The following is a 26422-nucleotide window of genomic DNA, read 5'->3' as shown; positions in this document are numbered from 1 at the left end:
AGAACAATGACATGGGTGCGCGCCTGCACGTGAAGACACCATTTTCTTATTTCAGTCTTTGAACGGAAACGTCTCCCGGTCGGAATATTATCGCTATTTTACGAGAAAAATTGATTTTAAACAGCGTTTGACATGCTTCGAAGTACGGTAATGGAATTTTTTGTCACGACATGCGTCCGCGCGTCACCATTCGGATAGGGACCTGAACGCACGGCCAAAACAGAGGATATTTGAACTTAACTATGGATTATTTTGAACCAAAACAACATTTGTGGTTGAAGTAGAAGTCCTGGGAGTGCATTCTGACGAAGAACAGCAAAGGTATTCCAATTTTTCTTATAGTAATTCTGAGTTTAGTGAACGCCAAACTTGGTGGGTGTCAAATTAGCTAGCCCGTGATGGCGAGCTATCTACTCAGAATATTGCAAAATGTGCTTTTGCCGAAAAGCTATTTTAAAATCTGACACCGCGATTGCATAAAGGAGTTCTGTATCTATAATTCTTAAAATAATTGTTATGTTTTTTTGTGAACATTTATCGTGAGTAATTTAGTAAATTCACCGGAAGTTTTCGGTATGTTTGCTAGTTCTGAAAGTCACATGCTAATGTAAAAATCATTTTTTTTATATAAATATGAACTTGATTGAACAAAACATGCATGTATTGTATAACAATGTCCTAGGAGTGTCATCTGATGAAGATCAAAGGTTAATGCTGCATTTAGGTGTGGTTTTGTTTTTTGTGACATTATATGCTAGATTGAAAAATGGGTGTGTGATAATTTCTGGCTGGGTACTCTCCTGACATAATCTAATGTTTTGCTTTCGTTGTAAAGCCTTTTTGAAATCGGACAATGTGGTTAGATTAACGAGAGTCTTGTCTTCAAAATGGTGTAAAATAGTCATATGTTTGAGAAATTAAAGTTATAGCATTTTTAAGGTTTTTGAATATCGCGACACTCGATTCCACTGGCTGTTGACTAGGTGGGACGATTTCGTCCCACATACCTGAGAGAGGTTAATCACAATTCTGCAATAAAGAGGGGAAGGGGTTTGGTTTTAATGTGTCTGTTGTATTCTCAAATTAACATTTCCTTTTTGTCTAAGATCTACAATCTTTTATTTGACTTTCATTCTCTCTAGCAGTATTTGAGCTACAGTACCAGTCAAAAGTTTGGACACACCTACTCATTCAAGGGTTTTAATTTATTTTACTATTTTCTACATCATAGCAATCCCCCGACCTCAACCCAATTGAGATGGTTTGGGATGAGTTGGACCACAGGGTGAAGGAAAAGCAGCCAACAAGTGCTCAACATATGTGGGAACTCCTTCAAGACTGCTGGAAAATAATTCCACATGAAGCTGGTTGAGAGAATGCCAAAAGTGTGCAAAGCTGTTATCAAGGAAAAGTGTGGCTACTTTGAAGAATCTCAAATAAAAAATATATTTTGTTTAACACTTTTTTTGGTTACTACATGATTCCATATGTGTTATTTCATAGTTTTGATGTCTTCACTATTATTTTAACAATGTAGAAAATAGTAAAAATAAAGAAAAACTCTTGAATGAGTCGGTGTGTCCAAACCTTTGACTGGTATTGTATGTGAAACCATTTTGCAGCTTATCATATGGCATGCGTCGGCAATGCAAGTAACATTTTATGTCACGTGCCAAATACAAGGGTGTCGTCTTTACCGTGAAATGTTTGCTTACAAGCAATGTTCTAAGGTTAAATAAAACTAGGCTACTGAAAACCTAACCCTGGGATAGAGTTGTATTTTTCAGCAGGACAATTACACAAAGACACACCAGCATGACCTTCCAAGAGGTGCTGAATGTTCCAGAATGGTCCAGTCTCCATCCGTAATCTGCGTTAAATATTTCTGTCTATCAATGATTACCAACCAAATTTACTGAGCTTGAGCAATTTTGACAAAAACAATGGATATACAGTGGGTCTAGGGTTAGGGTTATAGGCTCCCTATAGGCTGTCTCGTCGTTGTCGGTAAAATTAATGCGTCATCGGCAAAATTAATGATGGTGTTGGAGTCGTGCCTGGCATGCAGTCATGCATGAACAGGGAGTACAGGAGGGGACTGTTCACGCACCCCTGAGGGGCCCCTGTGATGAGGATCAGCGTGGCGGATGTGTTGTTACCTACCCTTACCACCTGGAGGCGGCCCGTCAGGAAGTCCAGGATCCAGTTGCAGAGGGAGGAGTTCTTTGGTCAATAAAAATAAATGATTAAGATGGGCTAGTCTGAGATAAGGCTTTTTCTTTGCAACTTGGCCTAGAAGGCCAGCATCCCGGAGTTGCCTCTTCACTGTTGATGTTGAGGCTGGTGTTTTGCGGGTACTATTTAATGAAGCTGCCAGTTGAGGACTTGTGAGGCGTCTGTTTCTCAAACAAGACACCCTAATGTACTTGTCCTCTTGCTCAGTTGTGCACCGGGGCCTCTCTCTCCCCTTCCTATTCTGGTCTGTGAAGGGAGTAGTACACAGCGTTTTACGAGATCTTCAGTTTCTTGGCAATTTCTCGCATGGAATAGCCTTCATTTGTCAGAACAAGAATAGACTGACGAGTTTCAGAAGAAAGTCTTTGTTTCTGGCCATTTTGAGCCTGTAAGTCAACAAATGCTGATGCTCCAGAAACTCAACTAGTCTAAAGAAGGCCAGTTTTATTGCTTCTATAATCAGAACAACAGTTTTCAGCTGTGCTAACATAATTGCAAAAGGGTTTTCTAATGATAAACTTGGATTAGGTAACACAACATGCCATTGGAACAGAGGAGTGATGGTTGCTGATAATGGGCCTCTGTACGCCCATGTAGATATTCCATAAAAACAATTTAAAAAAAAGCCGTTTCCGGCTACAATAGTCATTTACAACATTAACAATGTCTACACTGTATTTCTGATCAATTTGATGTTATTTTAATAGACAATTTATATATATTTTTTCTCACTTTACTGCTGAGGAGAACTCGCAAGTAAGCATTTCATTGTACCATTAACCTCTAGGGTAGGTGGCACCAAATCGTCCCACCTACGTAACAGCCAGTGGAATCCTGTGGCGCGATATTCAAATACCTTAGAAATGCTATTACTTCAATTTCTCAAACATATGACTATTTTACAGCATTTTAAAGACAAGACTCTCGTTAATCTAACCACACTGTCCGATTTCAAAAAGGCTTTACAACGAAAGCAAAACATTAGATTATGTCAGCAGAGTACCCAGCCAGAAATAATCAGACACCCATTTTTCAAGCTAGCATATAATGTCACAAAAACCCAGAAGACAGCTAAATGCAGCACTAACCTTTGATGATCTTCATCAGATGACACCCCTAGGACATTATGTTATACAATACATGCATGTTTTGTTCAATCAAGTTCATATTTATATCAAAAAACAGCTTTTTACATTAGCATGTGACGTTCAGAACTAGCATACCCCCCGCAAACCTCCGGCGAATTTACTAACAATTTACTAAATTACTCACGATAAACGTTCACAAAAAGCATAACAATTATTTTAAGAATTATAGATACAGAACTCCTCTATGCACTCGATATGTCCGATTTTAAAATAGCTTTTCGGTGAAAGCACATTTTGCAATATTCTAAGTAGATAGCCCGGCATCACAGGGCTAACTATTTAGACACCCAGCAAGTTTAGCCTTCACCAAACTCCGATTTACTATTAGAAAAGTTTGATTACCTTTGGTGTTCTTCGTCAGAATGCACTCCCAGGACTTCTACTTCAATAACAAATGTTGGTTTGGTCCCAAATAATCCATAGTTATGTTCCAACAGCCGCGTTTTGTTTGTGCGTTCAAGACACTATCCGAATGGTAAATAAGGGTCACGCGCACGGCGCATTTCGTGACAAAAGATTTCTAAATATTTCATTACTGTACTTCGAAGCATGTCAACCGCTGTTTAAATTAATTTTTATGCCAATTTTCTCGCAAAAAAGCGATAATATTCCGACCGGGAATCTGCAATTAGGTAAACAGACGAAAGAAAATAAAGCATGAGGTCGACTCGGGCACACGCCTAAGCCCTTTGTCCTCTGATCGGCCACTTGGCAAAGGCGATAATGTGTTTCAGCCAGAGGCTGCCTCGATATGGTTCAGCTTTTTCCCGGGCTCTGAGAGCCTATGGGAGCCGTAGGAAGTGTCACGTTACAGCTAAGATCCTCAGTCTTCAATAAACAGAGGCAAGAACAACAACACCTTGTCAGACAGGCCACTTCCTGCATGAAATCTTCTCAGGTTTTTGCCTGCCATATGAGTTCTGTTATACTCACAGACACCATTCAAACAGTTTTAGAAACTTTAGGGTGTTTTCTATCCAAAGCCAATAATTATATGCATATTCTAGTTACTGGGCAGGAGTAGTAACCAGATTAAATCGGGTCCGTTTTTTATCCGGCCGTGTAAATACTGCCCCCTAGCCCTAACAGGTTTTAACACCCCTCTGTATTCTGTGCATATGACGAATAAAATGTCTCATGCAAAAATGTTCACTCACTTCTTCCAGAAGTGACGATGAACTGCTGCAAACCCAGGTACACATCCAAGTCCTCTTGAAGGACAGGGAACTGAGAGAGAAATGGTTTAGAAGTCAGGGATTTAAGAAATAGTTAACTCCAAAATCAAATGTTTGTCAGACGTTTAGTCTTGACGATATAAGATAATGTCATGTTGTCATAAGCACATCACATTAAACTAATGCAGGGTGAAAGGTGATACATGAACAAGACTAAAAAGGCCTGCACATTCATTGCACATAATACCCCCTTTAAAATCATTAACATTTTAATAATTAGGAGCATCACAGTGTGCTGACCTTTTTGGTATTTTTCCAGGAATATAAAATGAGAAGAAACAAGGAGAACACTCACAAACGTGGCGAAGGCATGGGACGGTAGCAGCTCCATCACCTTGGCAACAACCTCCAGACTCTGCCGCAAGTACCGCTGCCATTCAGTCTGTTGCTATGGTAAGCATAAAGAGTGAAACTATTGATACAGGTTGAGGAAAAACAAGCAGTCTGTGTGTGTGTGTATACACACTGTTGTAATATGTATGATATAATGGGGACAACAAAATGTTCCTTCAACACACTAGGTAATAAAGGTGCAGACAAATATAATTCTCAGCAATACTGACGAAAGCAGTGCGAGAAGTAAAGCCTCTTACATCATCATCCAGGGTCTCATCATCCAGCTCCTCTAACTGGGCTTGATTATATCGGAACTGGATTCGGTTGAGAACCTCTCTTAATAACAGCACTAAAGCATCCTTATACCTGTAGAACAGCACAAGCGGCCAGATTAGCGGCCAATAGAAGAAGCAGCACCATACAAGAGGCTAGTAACTAACGACAGAACCATATTAAAAACATTATAGCAACTCTGGCCCTCAAGAGTTACTGGGTGTGCAAGCTTTCGTTTAAGCCCTTCAGTAAGACATATTCCGCTGATAAAATCCCAGACTGAATACTATGATTACTTGAATCAGGTGTGTTGATCAAGTGATGGGTTGGGATAAAAGTCTGCACAACCAGTAGCTCTCCAAGATCAAAGTTGGAGAACCTTGCATTACAGGCACTGATCCATAAATGTTTCACGCATCAGGAGACGTTCTTGATAGTACATCCAAATTCCTTTGCTTTATATACAAGTAGAACCAGAGCAACACTGAAAATGACATTAAAGCCATTCAGTTATACCTGTTCAGCACACTGTCTCGGTCACCCAGCCTACTTTTGATTTTAGTGGTTAAATAATCCAAGAAGATACTCCAGATGTCCAAACAGGCAAAATAGCCTTCGTGGGTGGGCTAGAACAATAGGATAGAAGAGCAGTCATTTTCTCTACAGTACATGATAGAGGTTTCTGATTCCTCAACAGTCAAACTAGGTAATATTATTATGGAAGCCATCTTTTTCTCTAATCTTTCCCCAACTGCGGTATACGATACTGCAGTACGCACATACTTGAACATTATGCAAGTATTTGGCCACAATTTCCATAGAATATTTTAGTGTCAGCAGCAGCACATGTAGAAAATAAACAAAATGGCTGAAAGAATGTGCTACCTGATTGAAAGTGTACTTGAAAAGCAGGGCTAAAAACTCCACCACAGGAAACTGAGCATTGGACTCGATCCGCCGAAGGTGCACGCTGACGAACAGGCGCAGAAAGTCAGTGAACTTCTCTAGATAACTGCAGACAGAGAGGGAGAGAGTGCCACATATATCTTTGCATTAGAGCCAAACCAATATATTGGTTGACTGATATTGGCCTGTTTTGGGCTTTTACCCATCATACCTGCCTTTACAATGGACGGAGAAAAAGGTTTTGTATAATTCCAGCCAGTAGTTTTGTGTACAACGTCAGATGTGGGTCGTTCCATGACCAGAATGTCTTTTTGTCCCTCAGACATCTGTCTACATTTTTCTAAAATACTCAATTTAAATTGAGTCACATGCTCAAAATTTCAAAAGCAGTGTGTTTTCATAAACAATAAGTACGAGAGCCCACTCTGAAAATGTACTTGTAGAGTATATTGTTTAACACTCAACATCTACTAAATCTAAACAGGTACTTTTGAGATATTTACGTTAACATGTTTGAATAACCATAAATTAATGTAAAGAAATTGTATCCTTTATCCCGCTTGCATTCTTAACCCTTTTGCTTCAGAGCGTGCCTACATGACAGGAACGAGTATGCAGATCTTGTGCACTGCACTGGGCCTAAATGACGCCAGGTTAGAATGTCGGGATTCTGTGACTTTCTCCCCTGGGAATCTGAGAGGACTGCAGATATTATGCATGTATGAGCCATACATTGACACATCAAATTCAAAACATAAGGTCTTAAAAAGAAAATTGCAATTTTGTTTCCAAGAGCCTGTCTAGCCTCTTTACTTTAATCAAAGTTTAGTTTTCAAATGATAGGATTTGAATGCCGATTCCATCTTTGTGGGCCTGTATTTCTTTTGGACCTCAATATGTGCAGAAAACTGTTCCACAGCTGAAAAACTTTGGAATTGGTGCATTTCTACATTTTATTCATTTGGCCGGCTCAAGGCCACAAACAGATTTTTCACCTAGTTGCCTCGGGGATTCGAACCAGTAACCCAAAGGCTACTTGCCCCCATACTGGTCACGCTCTACATTGCATTGAAGTCTCAGGCTACATTTCTGAACCAATAACCAAATCTTGTATGCACTGGCCAGCTACTTGATTTGATTCTAGGGGCTGAGGTATTCAAATTCTGCACTGAACAGAAATAGCAGACTTGAAGTGGACTGAAATAGGTACCGTTACTCTTTATATCCATGTCATGCACTGATCACTCCTCTCAAAGTCTGTCCCCAGCCCCCTCCCCCTCTAAAAAGTCTACCTGTGCTTACAACCCGGGCAATCCGATGCACGTAATGACAATAAAGAGGTATCTGATAAAGTATTTGATGCACCAGAAGTTGTGTGTTAGCAGCACAAAAGGCTCACTTAAATAAAGTTTACACTGACTTAATTTCCTTGAAATGTTAAATAGTTTGTTAACTTAGACAAAAGTTAAGACTATAGAGACACCTGAAAAAAGCATCTCAAGTTTTTTTATTTGCTTTCTCCATGAAATGCATCTGGTGTAGCTGTCAAAACACTATGCCAACAGAGAAACAGAATGTAAAAAGTGGGATCCAGGACACTGATGACCTGTTATATTTAAGCAGTGAGTTACTGTGTTATTATACTGAACAAAAGTATAAACGCAACAATCAATTTCAAAGATTTTGCTGAGTTATAGTTCATATAAAGAAATCATTCAATTGAAATTAATTAATTAGGCCCTAATCTATGGATTTCAAATGCCTGGGCAGGGGCACAGCCATGGGTAGGCCCACCAACTTGGGAGCTAGGCCCACCCAATGGGGAGCCAAGCCTAGCAAATTGTAATGAGCTTTATTACAGACAGAAATACTCCTCCTGGATTATTTGTGCCCAAAATTTGGGAGAAATACGCTTTTTGTGAGTATGGAACATTTCTCTGATCTTTTATTTCAGCTCATGAAACATGGGACCAATACTTTACATGTTGCGTTTATATTTCTGTTCAGTGTAGTATTTTTTAGTGTAAGTATGTTGTAACTAAAGTACTTCTTATCCAATCAGGATAATCAATTCCACCCCTAAAAGCAATGGTCATTTGGTGTAGCCTGCTATTTAACATTTAAAAAATGATTGAATATTGCAATATGGCCATGGTCAAAGTATTCAGACCTCTTGACTTTACCACATTTTGTTATGTTACAGCCTTATTCTAAAATGTATTACATTATTTTATTTCCTCAATCTACACACAATACCCCATAATGACAATGCGAAAACAGGTTTAGAACATTTTACTAATTAATCAAAAAATAAAACAGAAACACCTTATTTGCATAATTATTCAGACCCTTTTGCTATGAGACTCGAAATTGAGCTCAGGTGCTTCCTGTCCAAATCTATGAAATTGCTTTATCCGACATATTGCGGTTGCATGAGGCAACCATATACATTTTCTGCATCACATCTTAGAGTGATGGACTGTGCAATGCTTCCGCAACGAATCAGACAGGTTTCCTGTGCACCATGAAAAAAACAAAAAAAAACCATTGAGACTACTCGACCAACAGCCTACCGACCAAACAATCGACCAGTTGACTAAATGGGGTCTGCCCTAATCAATACACCAGTCACTACAAAGATAAAGGCGTCCTTCTTAACTCAGTTGGCAGAAAGGAAAGAAACTGCTCAGGGATTTCACCAGGAGGCCAATGGCGACTTTAAAACAGTTAAGAGTTTAATGGCTATGATAGGACAAAGCTGACATTGTAACATTGTAGTTACTTTACTCCACAATACTAACCTAATTGACAGAGTGAAATTGAGGAAGACTGTACAGAATAAAAATATTTCAAAACATGTATCCTGTTTGCAACAAGGCACTTAAGTAATACTGCAAAAAATGTGGAAAATCAATTAGCATTTTGTCCTGAGTACCTACCACTCTCCATATTTTCAAGCATAGTGCTGGCTGCATCATGGGTTATGGATATGCTTGTAATTGTTAAGAACTGGGGAGTTTTTCCAGTATAAAACATGTATGGAATGGGGCTAAGCACACTAGAGGAAAACCTGGTTCAGTCTGCTTTCCACCAGACACCGGAAGATTGAGTCACCCTTCATCAGGATAATAACCTAAAACACAAGGACAAATCTACACTGGAGTTGTTTACCAAGAAGTCAGTGAATGTTCATGAGTGGCCGAGTAACAGTTTTGACTTAAATCTGCTTGAAAATCTATGGCAAGACCTGAAAATGGCAATGATCAACAACCAACTTGACAGAGCTTGAAGAATGTTGAAAAGAATAAATGGGCAAATTCGGCGCATGTGACAAATAAAATTTGATTTTAACTCAGGTGTGGAAATCTCTTAGATACTTACCCAGAAAGACTCACAGCTGTAATCACTGCCAAGTGATTCTTACATGTATTGACTCAGGGAGTTTAATACTTTTTTAATCAAGATATATTAGCGTTTTATTTCCCATATATGTTTTTCTTTTTTTACAAATGTTTGAATTTCTTTTCCAATTTGAAAGAGTATTTTCTGTTGATCATTGGGAAAAAAAATGACAATTAAATCAATTTTAATTCCACTTTGTAACAACAAAATGTAGAAAAAGTCAAAGGGTGTGAATACTTTCTGAAGGTACGGTCTACTGTATGTGTTCTATTTAATTCCATGTGTGGGCATACCTCTCGTCCAGCTCCTGCAGCCAGCTCTTGACGGTGTGTGCATTGTTCTCCCTTGTCAGCCTCTGTAGCATGAAGAAAGTCTGCTGAAACATCCTCAGCAGGTACTCCTCAAAGTCCAGTGGCACACAGTTCTTGGACACCAGCTCGTTGATGCATGTCATGGCCAGCACTCCCAGCCGCGACCTGTCCACCTGCCTGCCGCTGCCACCTCCCGTCTGATGACCGGGTCGACCACCGCCATTGGCAGGGGGAGCATGCTCGCCATTGGACGAGGACAACAAGTAAATGGAAGGGGGAGTCTTGGGCTTGACCCGCAGGTCACAGCCAAAACGGGCAAAGTGGAAGATAGAGGCGAGGAGGGAAGGGGTGATGCTGGTAGAAAGGGGGATCCAGCTGAATAGATGGGCTAGACACTCTAGAGCTAGGTAGCACAACTGTTCACTGTCATCATCCAGTGATGGGATGGGCTGGGATAGCAGCTTGGAGTACTGGGTGCCCTGCAATAGACTGCCCAGCAAATCTCCTTAAAGGGAGGGGGGGACGAGAGCAAATGAGAGGCCGGATTAACATTCTCTCTCCCAGTCCCGCTCCCTTTCTCATACACACAGTCATACAACCTTCACAAATACACTTAGCACAGTTGTCTCCTCCCCCATTGTTCACTCCCCCTTATTGATCTGAGATAACTGGGTTGGTGAAAGCAGTAGCATCACCTACTTACAGCCAGTCTATACAATCGAATCAGATCCGTAAAGGGTGTGAACAACCTGGTTTACAGCCCACATTCTCACCACTTTCTCCTGAGGTGGGAGAGGGAGGGGGGGTGGCAGCCGTAACACTGTGCTTATCCCAAATCGTCTCCAGGATACCTGCAGGGTAGAAATGTAGAGAAGTGTTATTATGGATGTGTGCATATCACACCACTAGAACCCACAGAACAGAGAGACCGATGGGAGAGAGAGAAAGAAGGGGGTTGGTAAAGATCATAGGAGGTTGGTGGCAACCTAATTGGGGAAAATGGGCTCATGGTAATGACTGGAGCGGAATGTTATCAAATACAGTATGTAATGGTAAAAATAGCAAAAATAAAGAACTACTCTGGAATGAGTAGGTCTGTCCAAACCTTTGACTGGTACTGTATACAGCTGAAGTCGGAAGTTTACATACACCTCAGCCAAATACATTTAAGCTCACCACTTTATTTTAAGAAATAGATATGTCAGAATAATACTAAAGAGAATGATTTATTTCAGCTTTTATTTATTTCATCACATTCCCAGTGGGTCAGAAGTTTACATACACTCAATTAGTATTTGGTAGCATTGCCTTTAAAATGTTGAAGTTGGGTCAAACATTTCAGGTAGCCTTCCACAAGCTTCCCACAATAAGTTGGGTGAATTTTGACCCCTTCCTCCTGACAGAGCTGGTGTAACTGAGTCAGGTTTGTAGGCTTCCTTGCTCGCACACGCTTTGTCAGTTCTGCCCACAAATTTTCTATGGGATTGAGGTCAGGGCTTTGTGATGGCCACTCCAATACCTGGACTTTGTTGTCCTTAAGCAATTTTGCCACACCTTTGGAAGTATGCTTGGGGTCTTTGTCCATTTGGAAGACCCATTTGCGACCAAGCTTTAACTTCCTGACTGATGTCTTGAGCTGTTGCTTCAATATATCCACATAATTTTCCATCCTCATGATGCCATCTATTTTGTGAAGTGCACCAGTCCCTCCTGCAGCAAAGCACCCCCACAACATGATGCTGCCACCCCCGTGCTTCACAGTTGGGATGGCATCTTCGGCTTGCAAGCCTCCCTCTTTTTCCTCCAAAAATAACGATGGTCATTATGGCCAAACAGTTCTATTTTTGTTTCATCAGACCAGAGGACATTTCTCCACAAAGTACGATCCTTGTCCCCATGTGCAGTTGTAAACCCGTAGTCTGGCTTTTTTTATGGCGGTTTTGGAGCAGTGGCTTCTTCCTTGCTGAGCGGCCTTTCAGGTTATGTCGATATAGGACTCGTTTTACTGTGGATAAAGATACTTTTGTACCGGTTTCCTCCAGCAGCTTCACAAGGTCCTTTGTTGTTGTTCTGGGATTGATTTGCACTTTTCGACCAAAGTACGTTCATCTCTAGGAGACAGAACGCGTCTCCTTCCTGAGCGGTATGACGGCTGCGTGGTTCCATGGTGTTTATACTTGCGTACTATTGTTTGTACAGATGAACGTGGTACCTTCAGGCGTTTGGAAATTGCTCCCAAGGATGAACCAGACTTGTGGAGGTCTACAATTCTTTTTCTGAGGTCTTGGCTGATTTCTTTTGATATTCCCATGATGTCAAGCAAAGAAGCACTGAGTTTGAAGGTAGGCCTTGAAATACATCCACAGGTACACCTCCAGTTGACTCAAATTATGTCAATTAGCCTATCAGAAGCTTCTAAAGCCATGACATCATTTTCTGGAATTTTCCAAGCTGTTTAAAGGCAGTCAACTTAGTGTATGTAAACTTCTGACCCACTGGAATTGTGATATAGTGAATTATAAGTGAAATAATCTGTCTGTAAACAATTGTTGGAAAAATGACTTGTGTCATGCACAAAGTAGATGTCCTAACCAACTTCTCAAAACTATAGTTTGTTAACAAGAAATGTGTGGAGTGGTTGAAAAACGAGTTCTAATGACTCCAGCCTAAGTGCATGTAAACTTCTGACTTCAACTATATATATGCTAATGAAAAAATAAATAAAACATTGAGGTCGACCAAACAATCGACCAGTCAAGTAATTGATGTCAGCCCTACACAGTAGACCTAGCTACTAAGCTGAACTTAGTTACAAAATAAAAGAGACGATAACACAGAAACAAAAAACAAACCGTTTTTGGAGCTGGCTGGCCGGTGTTTGTGATCTTTGATGATGAGGAGCTGGATGGAGTAACAGGCTGTGCATAGCCTAGGCCAGGGGTTTTCAAACTGGGGTCCGCGGCCCGAGGTACTGCAGGGGAGTCCGCCTTTGTTTGTTTGTTTTTTTATAAAGAAAAAAAATAATTTGGGGTGGATTTTTTGTGTGAAAAATAAGTATTTTATGAATATCGTTAGCTGCAACAAAATACCATCATGGTTACCATTTTCATGTCTCTGCATCTAGTATGAAGGAAGTTTATAGATAGTCGTTAGCACAGGCTCGAGAAACTAAGTCTACAGGAACAGTTAGCATGCTAGCTGTTCATCCGTCTCTGAAATGTAGATAGATGGCTTCATTGCCAAAATCTATCCCTTTAATATGGAGGAAATTAGTCATTGGAGCTAATTAGATTGTTTTTTCTACATAGAAAATTCTTACGCAGGCGATCTAAGCGGTAATTTTTGGGATGAAAAAACAGTTTGTGTCAACTTAAACCACCAAAACCAGATAGAAAGCATGCAGAAAATATATACGTAATATATATATTTCATTTTTATTATTTTTGTATAATACCATTGAGCACTAACAATCAAATAAAAGCTAAAGTTAGGTAGAATAGAAAATGTAAAAAACTGGGCATTCAGAGCATATGCCCATTGATTTTGCTATAATGTTTGAGCAGAGGACACAGCATTAGCCATGGCAAAATGCATACAATTCAGGGGTGTCAGTTGGGTATGGCAGTCGCCATACCCTAGCTCAAGACCAAAAATGTAGAATAAAGCTACAAAAAAGTTGAATAAAATCATTCCAATCCCGATTAAAATGCAACAGCTGTTTAACATATTGGGTGGCTGGCTTTAGGACGATGCTGAGCATCTCTCAGGGAGAAGCTGCCAGCCTGCGCCCCTTTCTCTCACAAGAGAGCAGAGACCGTGCCAGAGTTTGCTTTGCCAGTCAGCCGTTTAGGCAGTGCGCCAATTGCTTTAAATTTGATGTCAGCAATTGAACTTGGCCTCATAAGCCTCATGGCTAGCTGTTTTATGCACCGGTTACTTTCATATTGATGACGGCATAGTCTAGGGGCAAATTGAATTTGCCAAAATGTGTTATATAATTACTCGTGCCTACACATTAATAAATAATTCAAAATACTTACCCAGAGTGCATGATTTGGCCACAGAGGATGATTAGATTATTTTTAAAAAGTAGCTGTGGATTGTTTTAACTCGCAACTTGGGCACCACGCCCGGCAAATAACAATCAGCTATTTGGTAGGCTGAGTTGCATCGGCCAGTGAAAAGCAGTTAAATAGGCCTATTGAAATATTTCTAAATACAATCGTAGGAAAAAATTGTTTAGAAAGTAAATGGTTACTGCTGAAAAGAGAAAACAAAGAAAAGACTAATCTGTCCATAGTTATCAAAATGTTGAACTCCCAAATGACCAAACAGTAGCCTGTATTACTAGCACCAGTGGAAAGCATCTGCCATATTTTCCTTGTGAGTGTGCACATATTCACTGTCTTTATCCTTCAAATCAGTACCATTGTAAAGCTTTTTTGGGAACAATAATTTCCTCCTCCAGGTTAGATGGATGTATTGTAAAATGTGTGTCTCCCCTTTTCGCAGTCCTAGATTAGATGGTTGCATTTAATAAAGTTGTTTTGGTCCCTCGTTTTGACCATTCGAACGTTCAATCGAACAGTAACTGAATGCCTCGATGCCTGTCTACCTGTTTTATAAAGCAAGCCATGGCCATGTGACTCACTCCGTAGGAGCGATCCATTTGTTTAGGGTTTATAAAATGCCACATTTTCCCCATGCTATGAATGGTCTCCGTTTAGGCCTACTCTGTCCCTACGCGCTAAGGAAGACATTGTTCAGAACTGTGTCTTGCTAACAGTGATTGAGTTATATTATTAGCCTAAATAATGACTATGCAATATACTCCTCTCATTAGCATTAGGAATAGTAGCCTATATTACATTAGTCTGCAAATGATAGATGCATGTAATCTTTTATTATAAAGGTGAATTTTATGGTGAAAGAAATAGCTATGGCTGTCAGCATTTGAAGTTTCACTGTTCCACAAGTAAATGAGTCAATTTATGATATGTTTTAGTACTGGTTAACATTATATATGCCGTTCCACAGACCTTTAAATCTTATATTATGGTGATAACTAATGTCCGGGGTAATTTTTGTTTGTTTTTTCCTGTTCTCTAAATAGCATGAGTATTTTTTTATTTTTTATTGTGTAGATATTTTATTTTTTATTTAACCTTGATGAGCTTCAACTTCCCCACAACCCACTTTGTCATAGCATTTGTCATTTTATGTCAACAATCTACACAAAATACATTTGTGAGAAAAAATAAAAAACTAATATATTTTCATTAGATAAGAATTCAACTTCCTGGGTCAATACATGTTAGAATCACCTTTGGCAGCTTTTACAGGTGTGAGCCTTTCTGGGTAAGTCTAAGAGTTTTCACACATGAATTGTGCAACATTTGCCCATTATTCTTTTCAAAATTAGGATGTTCAAGCAGATTTATGTCAAAACTGTAACTCGGCCACTCATGAACATTTACTGTCTTCTTGGTGAACAACTCCAGCGTAGATTTGGCCTTGTGTTTTAGGTTATTATGCTGCTGAAAGGTGAATTCATCTCCCAGTGTCTGGTGGAAAGTGGTGCTTTGTTCCATTCCATTTATTTTGTTCTGAAAAACTCTGCATAACATGATGCAGCCACCACTATGCATGAAAATTACGTAGAGTTGTACTCAGTAATGTGTTGCATTAGATTTTCCACAAACATGAAAGGTATTCAGGACAAAAAGTAAATTGCTTTGCCACATTTTTTGCAGGATGCCTGTTTTGGAATATTTTTTTATTCCGGACAGGCTTCCTTCTTTCACTGTCAATTAGGTTAATATTGTGGAGTAACTAATCTTGTTGATCCATCCTCTGTTCTCCCATTACAGCCATAAAACTCTGTAACTGTTTTAAAGTCACCATTGCCCTTATGGTTTCTCTCTGGCAATTGAGTTAGGAAGGACGCCTGTATCTTTGTAGTGACTGGGTGTATTTATACATCATCCAAAGCGTAATTAATAACTTCACCATGCTCAAATGGATATTAAATGCCTGCTTTTTTATTACCCATCTACCAGTAGGTGCCTTTCTTTGCGAGGCATTGGAAAACCTCTCGTCTTTGTGGTTGAATCTGTTTGTTTAACTTATTATGTGACTTGCTAAACACATTTTTAATCCTGAACTTAGGCTTGCCATAACAAAAGATGTTGAATAATTAGACTGACGACATTTAAGCTTTTCATTTTGAATGCATTTGTAAAACATTTAGAAAAACATAATTCCACTTGATGGGGTATTGTGTTTACAAATAAATAATAATGGGGGTATTGTGCCAGTGACAAAAAAAAAACTACATTTAATCTATTTTAAATTCAGATTGTATCAACAAAAAGTGGAAAAAGTAAAGGTGTGTGAACACTTTAGGAAGGCACTGTAACTGGAAGCATGCTATTGATAGAACCAAAGGATTCTGTATAGGCACGCATCACATCAAGCAAGGAGCATTTGAAATGCACTGCACTGTGAAAAAACAAAAACGTTTTAAGTGCCATGGGAACTGAATGAGGTGTTGACACTTGTTAATGATAGCCAGCAAGAACTAATCTTCCTCTTGGACAAACATGTTCAGTCAGCACTAGGGCTGTGGCGGTGTCCGCTGGTGATTGTCAAGCAAATAACTGTCGGCCTCACGGTAATTGACCGTTAATTAACATAAACAAATGTAGCATCTCCTGGCTTCCACACACAGCCTTCAAGCCATTTTAAAAAGTCAAATAAATCCATGTAATATAGCCTACACCTTCATAATAGATCCATTATTTATTTTAGACAGGTCTAAAGAAGCATGATATGAAGAAAATGTAGTCTTTTCCAGAAGAAAATAATAGCATACTCTTGAGTTGTCCTTATGTTTGGTCCTGATGTGGCTATGCCAAATGGCTGTGGGCAACATTTGTTAATTTTGCAGACAAGATTTGTAAGGCCGCATGATGAGACTAATGATGATTTGAAAAAAGTAGAGTGAAAGGCATGAGCTCTGCTTTGTTATTTTGCGCAGGCTGTAAACACTCCAATAGTCTCTCATTCAGAATTTGACAAGCACTTGATAATGCCCCGAATTCCATGCCTTTTTTGCAGCCCGGAGAGCTGCGTTGTGCCTTTCTCCCCAAGTGTACTGTGCAAGTTTTATAGAGCAAGCCAGACTGCTTTAACCATGGCACCTCCTACTCAATTTTGGTTGACTAACATACAGTGACTTGCAGAAGTATTCATCCCCCTTGGCGTTTCCTATTTTGTTGAATCACAACCTGTAATTTAAATTGATTTTTATTTGGATTTCATGTAATGGACATACACAAAATAGTCCAAATTTGTGAAGTGAAATAAAAAAAATTACTTGTTTCAAAAAATAAAATAAAAAAATTACTGAAAAGTGGTGTGTGCATATGTATTCACCCTCTTTGCAATGAAGACCCTAAATAAGATCTGGTGCAACCAATTACCTTCAGAAGTCACATAATTTGTTAAATAAAGTCCACCTGTGTGCAATCTAAGTGTCACATGATCTGTCACATGATCTCAGTATATACACACACCTGTTCTGAAAGGCCCCAGAGTCTGCAACACCACTAAGCAAGGGGCACCACCAAGGAAGCGGCACCATGAAGACCAAGGAGCTCTCTCCAAACAGGTCAGGGAGAAAGTTGTGGAGAAGTAACATTTTTTTTCCATTATTAAAAAATGGAAAGAATATGGCACCACAACAAACCTGCCAAGAGAGGGCCGCCCACCAAAACTCACAGACCAGGCAAGGAGGGCATTAATCAGAGGCAACAAAGAGACCAAAGATAACCCTGAAGGAGCTGCAAAGCTCCACAGGGGAGATAGTATCTGTCCATAGGACCACTTTAAGCCGTACACTCCACAGAGCTGTGTTCGCAAAAAGTCATATGGGAAATACCCCAAACATATGGAAGAAGGTACTCTGGTCAGATGAGACTAAAATTGAGCTTTTTGGCCATCAAGGAAAACACTATGTCTGGCGCAAACCCAACACCTCTCATCACCCCGAGAACCCCATGGTGGTGGCAGCATCATGCTGTGGGGATGTTTTTCCATCGGCAGGGACTGGGAAACTGGTCAGAATTGAAGGAATGATGGATGGCGCTAAATACAGGGAAATTCTTCAGGGAAATCTGTTTCAGTCTTCCGGACATTTCAGACTGGGACGGAGGTGCACCTTCCAGCAGGACAATGACCCTAAGCATACTGCTAAAGCAACACTCGAGTGGTTTAAGGGGAAACATTTAAATGTCTTGGAATGGCCTAGTCAAAGCCCAGACCTCAATCCAATTGAGAATCTGTGGTATGGCTTAAAGATTGCTGTACACCAGCGGAACCCATCCAACTTGAAGGAGCTGGAGCGGTTTTGCCTTCTCCAGCTCCTTCAACCACTCCGCTTGGTGAATGGCCAGTGTTTCACCTCCCAACTTCCCATTGTAATGAATGGGTGAAGTTGCTCACCTGTCAGTAGTCCCAGCACTGTGGGGACCTGCTCCAGCAACAGTTTGCGCAGCTCGTCTTTCCGTGCCATGCTCAAATCCTCCCGCGGGCAGGCCAGCTCCTCGGACGAGGTCTTGAGCAAAACCAGCCCCAGGGAGGACATGGTAGGAGACTGGATCAGCTGCAGTAACACACACATCAATTTGTGATAACATCACAGCAAAAATGCATTCCGTAGCCTTTTCTTCTCCAGTAGTAGCATTAGGAATTATACACACGATCACGGCAAAAACAACACACACACACACACACACGCACACACACACACAAACCAATCAGGGTACCTGTCCACAATCAAAGAAGTGGTGGCCTCACTTTTGAACAAAAAATAGAAGCAACTAAATGTACTTTAAACATCAATCTGATTGTGACTGTCACCTCGAAAATCCTATTTTTGAAATGGCATAGCTCAATACTGTACATTTTGTGTATGTTAATTTATTGTGTTACTATTAGTATGTCTAAAACCCCAAAATATACTTATTGAAGAGCAATACAAATGTACATTTGGGCAAGACGTTTTCCATGTCAAAAATGTAAACACAAAGCAGACCAAACTCTTTGGTCTTTAAAAAACCTGTTGTATGTGAAATATTGTGTGCTATAGCTTGGAAAACAAATAAGTGGGACTCTGGATGACAACATAATGATGTTAATTTCCAACATTAGGGCTGTTTCTCTGAAGAAGTTAAATCCGCTTTATGTATTGTTTCCTTGTCACGATACTAACAAGTAGCGCGAAACTGGTATCACCACGGCCCTACTGTACATACTGAATATATAGGACTATACAAAGCGGTGAGATAAAGTTTGTGAACCCTTTAGCATTTTCAGTACTGCTGCAAAAATTGGACCTAGTATGTGAACCTCTATATTATTGAGCTCAATAAAAGTGTATTAATGTAGACACAAGATTAGTATTTGGTCCCATATTCCTTGCACGGAGTGACTACATCCCGCTTGTAACTCAACAAACTTGTAGTATGCAGTTGAAGTCGGAAGTTTACATACACTTAGGTTGGAGTCATTAAAACTAGTTTTTCAACCACTCCACACATTTCTTGTTAACAAACTATAGTATTGGCAAGTCGGTTAGGACATCTACTTTGTGCATGACAAGTAATTTTTCCAACAATTGTTTACAGACAGATTATTTCACTTATAACTCACTGTATCACAATTCCAGTGGGTCAGAACCTTCAAACTCAGTGCCTCTTTGCTTGACATCATGGCAAAATAAAAAGAATTCAGCCAAGACCCCAGAAAAAAAAATTGTAGACCTCCACAAGTCTGGTTCATCCTTGGGAGCAATTTCCAAACGCCTGAAGGTACCATGTTCATCTGTACAAACAATAGTACGCAAGTATAAACACCATGGGACCACGCAGCCGTCATACCACTCAGGAAGAAGACGCGTTCTGTCTCCTAGAGATGAACGTACTTTGGTTGAAAAGTGCAAATCAATCCCAGAACAACAACAAAGGAGCTTGTGAAGAGGCTGGAGGAAACGGGTACAAAAGTATCTATATCCACAGTAAAACGAGTCCTATATCAACATAACCTGAAAGGCCGCTCAGCAAGGAAGAAGCCACTGCTCCAAAACCGCCATAAAAATACCCTACTACAGTTTGCAACTGCACATGGGGACAAAGATCGTACTTTTTGGAGAAATGTCCTCTGGTCTGATGAAACAAAAATAGAACTGTTTGACCATAATGACCATCGTTATGTTTGGAGGAAAAAGGGGGAGGCTTGCAAGCCGAAGAACACCATCCCAACCGTGAAGCACGTGGGTGGCAGCATCATGTTGTGGGGGTGCTTTGCTGCAGGAGGGACTGGTGCACTTCACAAAATAGATGGCATCATGAAGATGGAAAATTCTGTGGATATATTGAAGCAGCTTCTCAAGACATCAGTCAGGAAGTTAAAGCTTGGTCGCAAATGGGTCTTCCAAATGGACAATGACCCCAAGTATACTTCCAAAGTTGTTGCAAAATTGCTTAAGGACAACAAAGTCAAGGTATTGGAGTGGTCATCACAAAGCCCTGACCTCAATCCCATAGAAAATTTGATGGCAGAACTGAAAAAGCGTGTGTTAGCTAGGAGTTACACCAGCTCTGTCAGGAGGAATGGGTCAAAATTCACTCAACTTATTGTAGAAAGCTTGTGGAAGGCTAACCAAAACGTTTGACCCAAGTTAAACAATTTAAAGGCAATGCTACCAAATACTAATTGAGTGTACGTAAACTTCTGACCCACTGGGAATGTAATGAAAGATATAAAAGCTGAAATAAATCATTCTCTACTATTATTCTGACATTTCACATTCTTAAAATAAAGTGGCGATCCTAACTGACCTATGACAGGGAATTTTTACTAGGATTAAATGTCAGGAATTGTGAAAAACTGAGTTTAAATATATTTGGCTAAGGTGTATGTAAACTTCGGACTTCAACTGTACATTTGCAGTTTTTTAGTGTCGTGTTTTAGGTTGTTTTGCCCAACCATAACTGAATTGTGAATAATGCCATTTTGGAGTCACTTTTATTGTAAGTAATAATAGATTACGTTTCTGAACACTCCTAAATTAATCCTGATATTGCCATGATCATGATTTCATTCCAGATTTTTCTTGAATAATGATGAGTGATAAGGTTACAGAGGCTACAACAAAACATGCCAACATGCTCTCACCATTACAGGGGAGAGCATGTTAGCTTGTTTTGAAGATCTGATCACATATCTTAGGTCAAATTTATGCAGAAATACAGAAAACTCTAACGGGTTCACAAACTTTCTCAGCCTTGTACTGCAACTGTACATAGAGTTTGCATAGGACTGGATGATGACATGGGGATGATAACCTATAATAAAGGCTTCCAATTGCAAATGCAAATGTTTAAGGCCCGGAGCAGTCAAAATACAAACGTTGGGCTATATGTTTTGATTTTTAATACATTGTAAGGCTGCATGATGCGACTCTGATGATGTGAAAAAAGTCACTTGAAAGGCATGAGCTTTGCTTAGATTTTTTGGTGCAGGCTTTACACACTTCATCAGTCTCTTATTCACAATTTGACAAGCACTTGATAATGCCTAGAATTTCACGGCGGCATCCCCTTTGAGTAGTCGTAGTGCACCCTAAAAATAATCCATGCCTTTTGCGGCCAGTGGCCGTTGTGCCCTTGGCCTGGAGAGCTGCGTTGTACCCTTCTTCCTGAGTGCTGCGCGCTCCGAAGCACCTCACACGGCCCTCCATCACGTGATCAGGTTTTTCCTCACAGGCTACAAGCAGTGGTGGAAAAAGTACCCAATTGTGATACTTGAGTGAAAGTATAGATATCTTAATAGAAAGTTACTCAAGTAAAAGTTAGTCACCCAGTAAAATACTACTTGAGTAAAAGCTTAAAAATACTTGGTTGTAAATATACTTAAGTTACAAAAGTAAAAACTACTAGAAATTCCTTATATTAAGCAAAGCAGAAGGCACCATTTTCTTGTTTTTAAAAATGTACAGATATCCAGGGGCACACTCAAGACATAATTTACAAATTATGCACTTGTGTTTAATGAGTCTGCCAGATCAGAGGCACTATGGATGACCACATGTTCTCGTGATAAGTGAGTGAATTGGACCATTTTCCTGTCCTGCTAAGCCTTCAAAATGACTTTTGGGTCAGGGAGTTTTATGGAGTAAAAAGTACATTATTTTCTTTAGGAATGTAGTGAAGTAAAAGTAGTCAAAAAAATAAATAGTTAAGTATAGATACCCCCCAAAAATACTTAAGTAGTACTATTAAGTATTTCTACTTAAGTACTTTACACCACTGGCTACAAGAGAAGACAGACACATCGGCGACGCAACCGAGCGCGTCCTTATCCAATTCCGAGGTGCATATTGAAAATATTGGAAGAACTGTCCACATTTCCTTTTTGTCAGCCAACAAGATGAGTAGGCCTAATGAACAGCAAACGCACTAGCCTATGTCAATCTACTGTCCCCCATAGTACAAAAGTTTACCTATTCTGTGCGAGAAATAAATATTCCAAACATAGTCTGGGATGATAAAGCCCAAATTAATACAAAAAAACTACACAATGTGGCTGACGCAACAGATCAGAACATTTAGCTTAGAATGTTGATAAACTATTAGGCTACTTCTTCACATTATAAGAGCAGCAATGTGCACATGGCAGTAGGCTATAAGCACAAATGTTCCATTAGCAGGAAAACATCATTAGAAAAAGTGACTGCAATTGCAATTATGCATGTAATGCTTTTATTAAAAAGGTGCATTTTTAATGGTGAAAATTATCTTACCCAAACTTGAAACTCACATGCTGCTTATGTATGCCAGTTAGGCTCTACACCCCTTGTAAAGTGGATTAATGTGCTTAATTTGGTCACTTTAGTTGTGATACAAACCTTATCAAAACATATAGGCCTATGGGCTAGGCTAAATGAGGTGTGTGACTAGGATTAGAAAAAGTCGCAAAAAAAAGGTATCGTTTCTTGCCTTATGCTGGGCATCATTCACAAGTGATAATATATAATTCACAAGTGATATGCTAATATTGTCACCCATCAGACTATTCTTGATTCAATCTTTAAATATACGTGTGAAATTTGTTTTGATTTAGAATAGAACATTATCATGCACCTGTCTCGGCACAGGGGCAGAGGGAAGAAATACGTGCATAGACAATGTACAGCGAAGGGAGGACGCTTTTCCTGTGGTTCATTTTCATGCCAGCCAGGTAGGCTATACTCCTGTTGTAAAGATAAACAATGTGTTTAATATTAGGAAAGTTGAGAAATAAATATAGTAGGCCTAGCCTATAGAAGGCTGATGGGATCCTCCTCTTTTTAATAGAGGCCATCACTCTGTTTTCTCCTGCAATTGCATTGCCTATAGAAATGTTGCGCAACATGAGCTCATGGTCTCTCATTAAGTGTTTGATTAGATTTTCGATTACATTTGCATAGATGTCAGAGTGATTAGAGGGACAATAGAGTGCTGAGTACGAGGCAGTTAGCAAGTTTGGTAGGCTACTAATGACCAACAGCAGCATCAGAGCTTGGAGAAGACTAATTACCGTGACTAAGCGATCACGTGGAATTTGACTGCCTACATGACTCGTGGCCGCCGGTGTGGCAGTAATACGGTCACCACAACAGCCCTATTCCGAACCTCTCTGCCAATAAGAGGTCATTTTCAGTTTTCCCCTCCCCACTCAGACCACTCCAAGACAGTCCAAGCTAAATTCTTGCTTGAGACATTGATTTGTTTATTTTTTGACCATTTTAATTGAAAACTCTTACAGTAAGGTTGTTAGCCAGAAATTATTTTTATATTGATATAAAAACAGCTGCATTGGACCTTTAACCTTTGCCTGTCAAGCAAATTAATGTAATTATGGATTGCAGCCAAGTGCTCTCCATGCACAATTTGCCAGATGCTAAAACAGTTGAGAGATACACACATATATCGATTACCTATCCTTTTAAAAAATGCTAGCAGGGTGACCATTTGAAGACTAATGTAGCAAATGAGAGGCCTATGCCACTTTACTTAGCTTCTGTTTGGCATTGTCGGTTGTTCTGTTTTTTTTCATCATTGTAACGTTGTTTGGGGGGCAAAACTTTATTTAGGTAGCCCCCTATAAAAGGCGTACAAACCTAAATAATAAATACATCGATCAAGTGCTACTTGATATGCAACAACATTCTGATGAAGGCCATTGACGGCCTAAACATCGTTATTTTAATATTTAGATAAATAAAGTATCAAGTTGTTAATTGTGACCAAGAGTTCGTCCTATTCCAGGGGTCCCCAATTACATTCAGCCATGGAGCATTTATTTTCTTGAGTGGATGGTCGGAACATAGTTATAAATAATTTGTATGCTGCAAATTGACCGCATGAGGCCCAAACACTGAGTATACAAAAGATTAAGAACACCTGCTCTTTTCATGATATACAGTTGAAGTCGGAAGTTTACATACCTTAGCAAAATACATTTAAACTCAGTGTTTCACAATTCCTGACATTTAATCCTAGAAAAAATTCCCTGTCTTAGGTCAGTTAGGATCACCACTTTATTTCAAGAACGTGAAATGTCAGAATAATAGTAGAGAGAATGATTTATTTATTTAATCACATTCCCAGTTGGTCAGAAGTTTACATACACCCAATTAATATTTGGTAGCATTGCCTTTAAATTGTTTAACTTGGGTCAAATGTTTTGGGGGAAGCCTTCCACAAGCTTCCCACAATAAGTTAGGTGAATTTTGGCCCACTCCTCCTGACAGAGCTGGTGTAACTGAGTCAGGTTTGTAGGCCTCCTTGCTCGCACACACTTTTTCAGTTCTGCCCACAAAAAGTTTCTATACGATTGAGGTCAGGGCTTTGTGATGGCCACTCCAATACCTTGACTTTGTTGTCCTTAAGCAATTCTGCCACACCTTTGGAAGTATGCTTGGGGTCATTGTCCATTTGGAAGACACATTTGCGACCAAGCTTTAACTTCCTGACTGATGTCTTAAGAAGCTGCTTCAATATATCCACAGAATTTTCCATCTATTTTGTGAAGTGCACCAGTCCCTCCTGCAGCAAAGCACCCCCACAACATAATGCTGCTACCCCCGTGCTTCACGGTTGGGATGGTGATCTTCGGCTTGCAAGCCTCCCCCTTTTTCCTCTAAACATAATGATGGTCATTATGGCCAAACAGTTCTATTTTTGTTTAATCAGACCAGAGGACATTTCTCCAAAAAGTATGATCTTTGTCCCCATGTGCAGTTGCAAACCGTAGTCTGGCTTTTTTAATGGCGGTTTTGGAGCAGTGACTTCTTCCTTGCTGAGCGGCCTTTCAGGTTAGGTTGACATAGGACTCGTTTTACTATGGATATAGATACTTTTGGACCCGTTTCCTCCAGCATCTTCACAAGGTCCTTTGCTGTTGTTCTGGGATTGATTTGCACTTTTCAACCAAAGTACGTTCATCTCTAGGAGACAGAACGCTTCCTGAGCGATATGACAGCTGTGTGGTCCCATGGTGTTTATACTATTGTTTGTACAGATGAACGTGGTAACATTTGGAAATTGCTCCCAAGGATGAACCAGACTTGTGGAGGTCTCCAATTCTTTTTCTGAGGTCTTGGCTGATTTCTTTTGATTTTGCCATGATGTCAAGCAAAGAGGCACTGAGTTTGAAGGTAGACCTTGAAATACATCCACAGGTACACCTCCAATTGACTCAAATTATGTCAATTAGCCTATCAGAAGCTTCTAAAGCCATGACATCATTTTCTGGAGTTTTCCAAGCTGTTTAAAGGCACAGTCAACTTAGTGTATGTAAACTTCTGACCCACTGGAATTGTGATACAGTGAATTATAAGTGAAATAATTTGTCTGTAAACAATTGTTGGAAAAATGACTTGTGTCATGCACAAAGTATAAGTCATAACCGACTTGCCAAAACTATAGTTAGTTAACAAGAAATTTGTGGAGTGGTTGAAAAACAAGTTTTAATGACTCCAACCTAAGTGTATGTAAACTTCCAACTTCAACTGTAGCTTTCACTTAGATTCACTTAGTCTATGATCCCTTATTGATGTCACTTGCTAAATCCACTTCAAATCAGTGTATAGGTGAAGGGGAGGAGACAGGTTGAAGAAGGATTTTTAAGCCTTGAGACATGGATTGTGTATGTGTGCCATTCAGAGGGTGAATGGGCAAGACAGGCTGCCTGAGAGACCGGCCCATTCAACATCCCCAGCTGTCATCATAGGCAGCTCTATGGTGAGAAACATCTCTGTCCCCAAGGGAAAAACCCTGTGCTACCCAGGAGCACGAGTACAGGACAAAACAAGGCTGCTTCTGACTGTTCTACCACAGATGCCGGGAGCTGACAATGACGTAGTAAATGTGGGGTCAAAAGACATCAGGAAGGCTAGCTCGGAACATTTGAAAATGGATTTTAAAGAACTTATTTTAGCATTAAAAGACTCCAAAAAACAGCCAATAAT

General features: G+C 39.8%; 1 protein-coding gene across 1 annotated transcript in view; it reads right to left on the bottom strand.

Moving 5' to 3' along the window:
- The window catches only part of LOC115192104 (exportin-6-like), a 67716-nt gene that overhangs the window by 25442 nt on the left and 15852 nt on the right, over positions 1-26422 (bottom strand). Inside the window, 8 exon segments of the mRNA XM_029750238.1 lie at positions 4541-4610; positions 4914-5006; positions 5212-5320; positions 5744-5853; positions 6113-6239; positions 9829-10351; positions 10620-10697; positions 18352-18511. Of these exon segments, the coding sequence (XP_029606098.1) occupies positions 4541-4610; positions 4914-5006; positions 5212-5320; positions 5744-5853; positions 6113-6239; positions 9829-10351; positions 10620-10697; positions 18352-18511 (1270 nt within the window).

Source organism: Salmo trutta, chromosome 4 (genome assembly GCF_901001165.1).
Source record: "Salmo trutta chromosome 4, fSalTru1.1, whole genome shotgun sequence".
Lineage (NCBI taxonomy): Eukaryota > Metazoa > Chordata > Actinopteri > Salmoniformes > Salmonidae > Salmo > Salmo trutta.
Note: the sequence above shows the minus strand (reverse complement) of the source record. Positions and strands in the feature narration are given on the sequence as shown.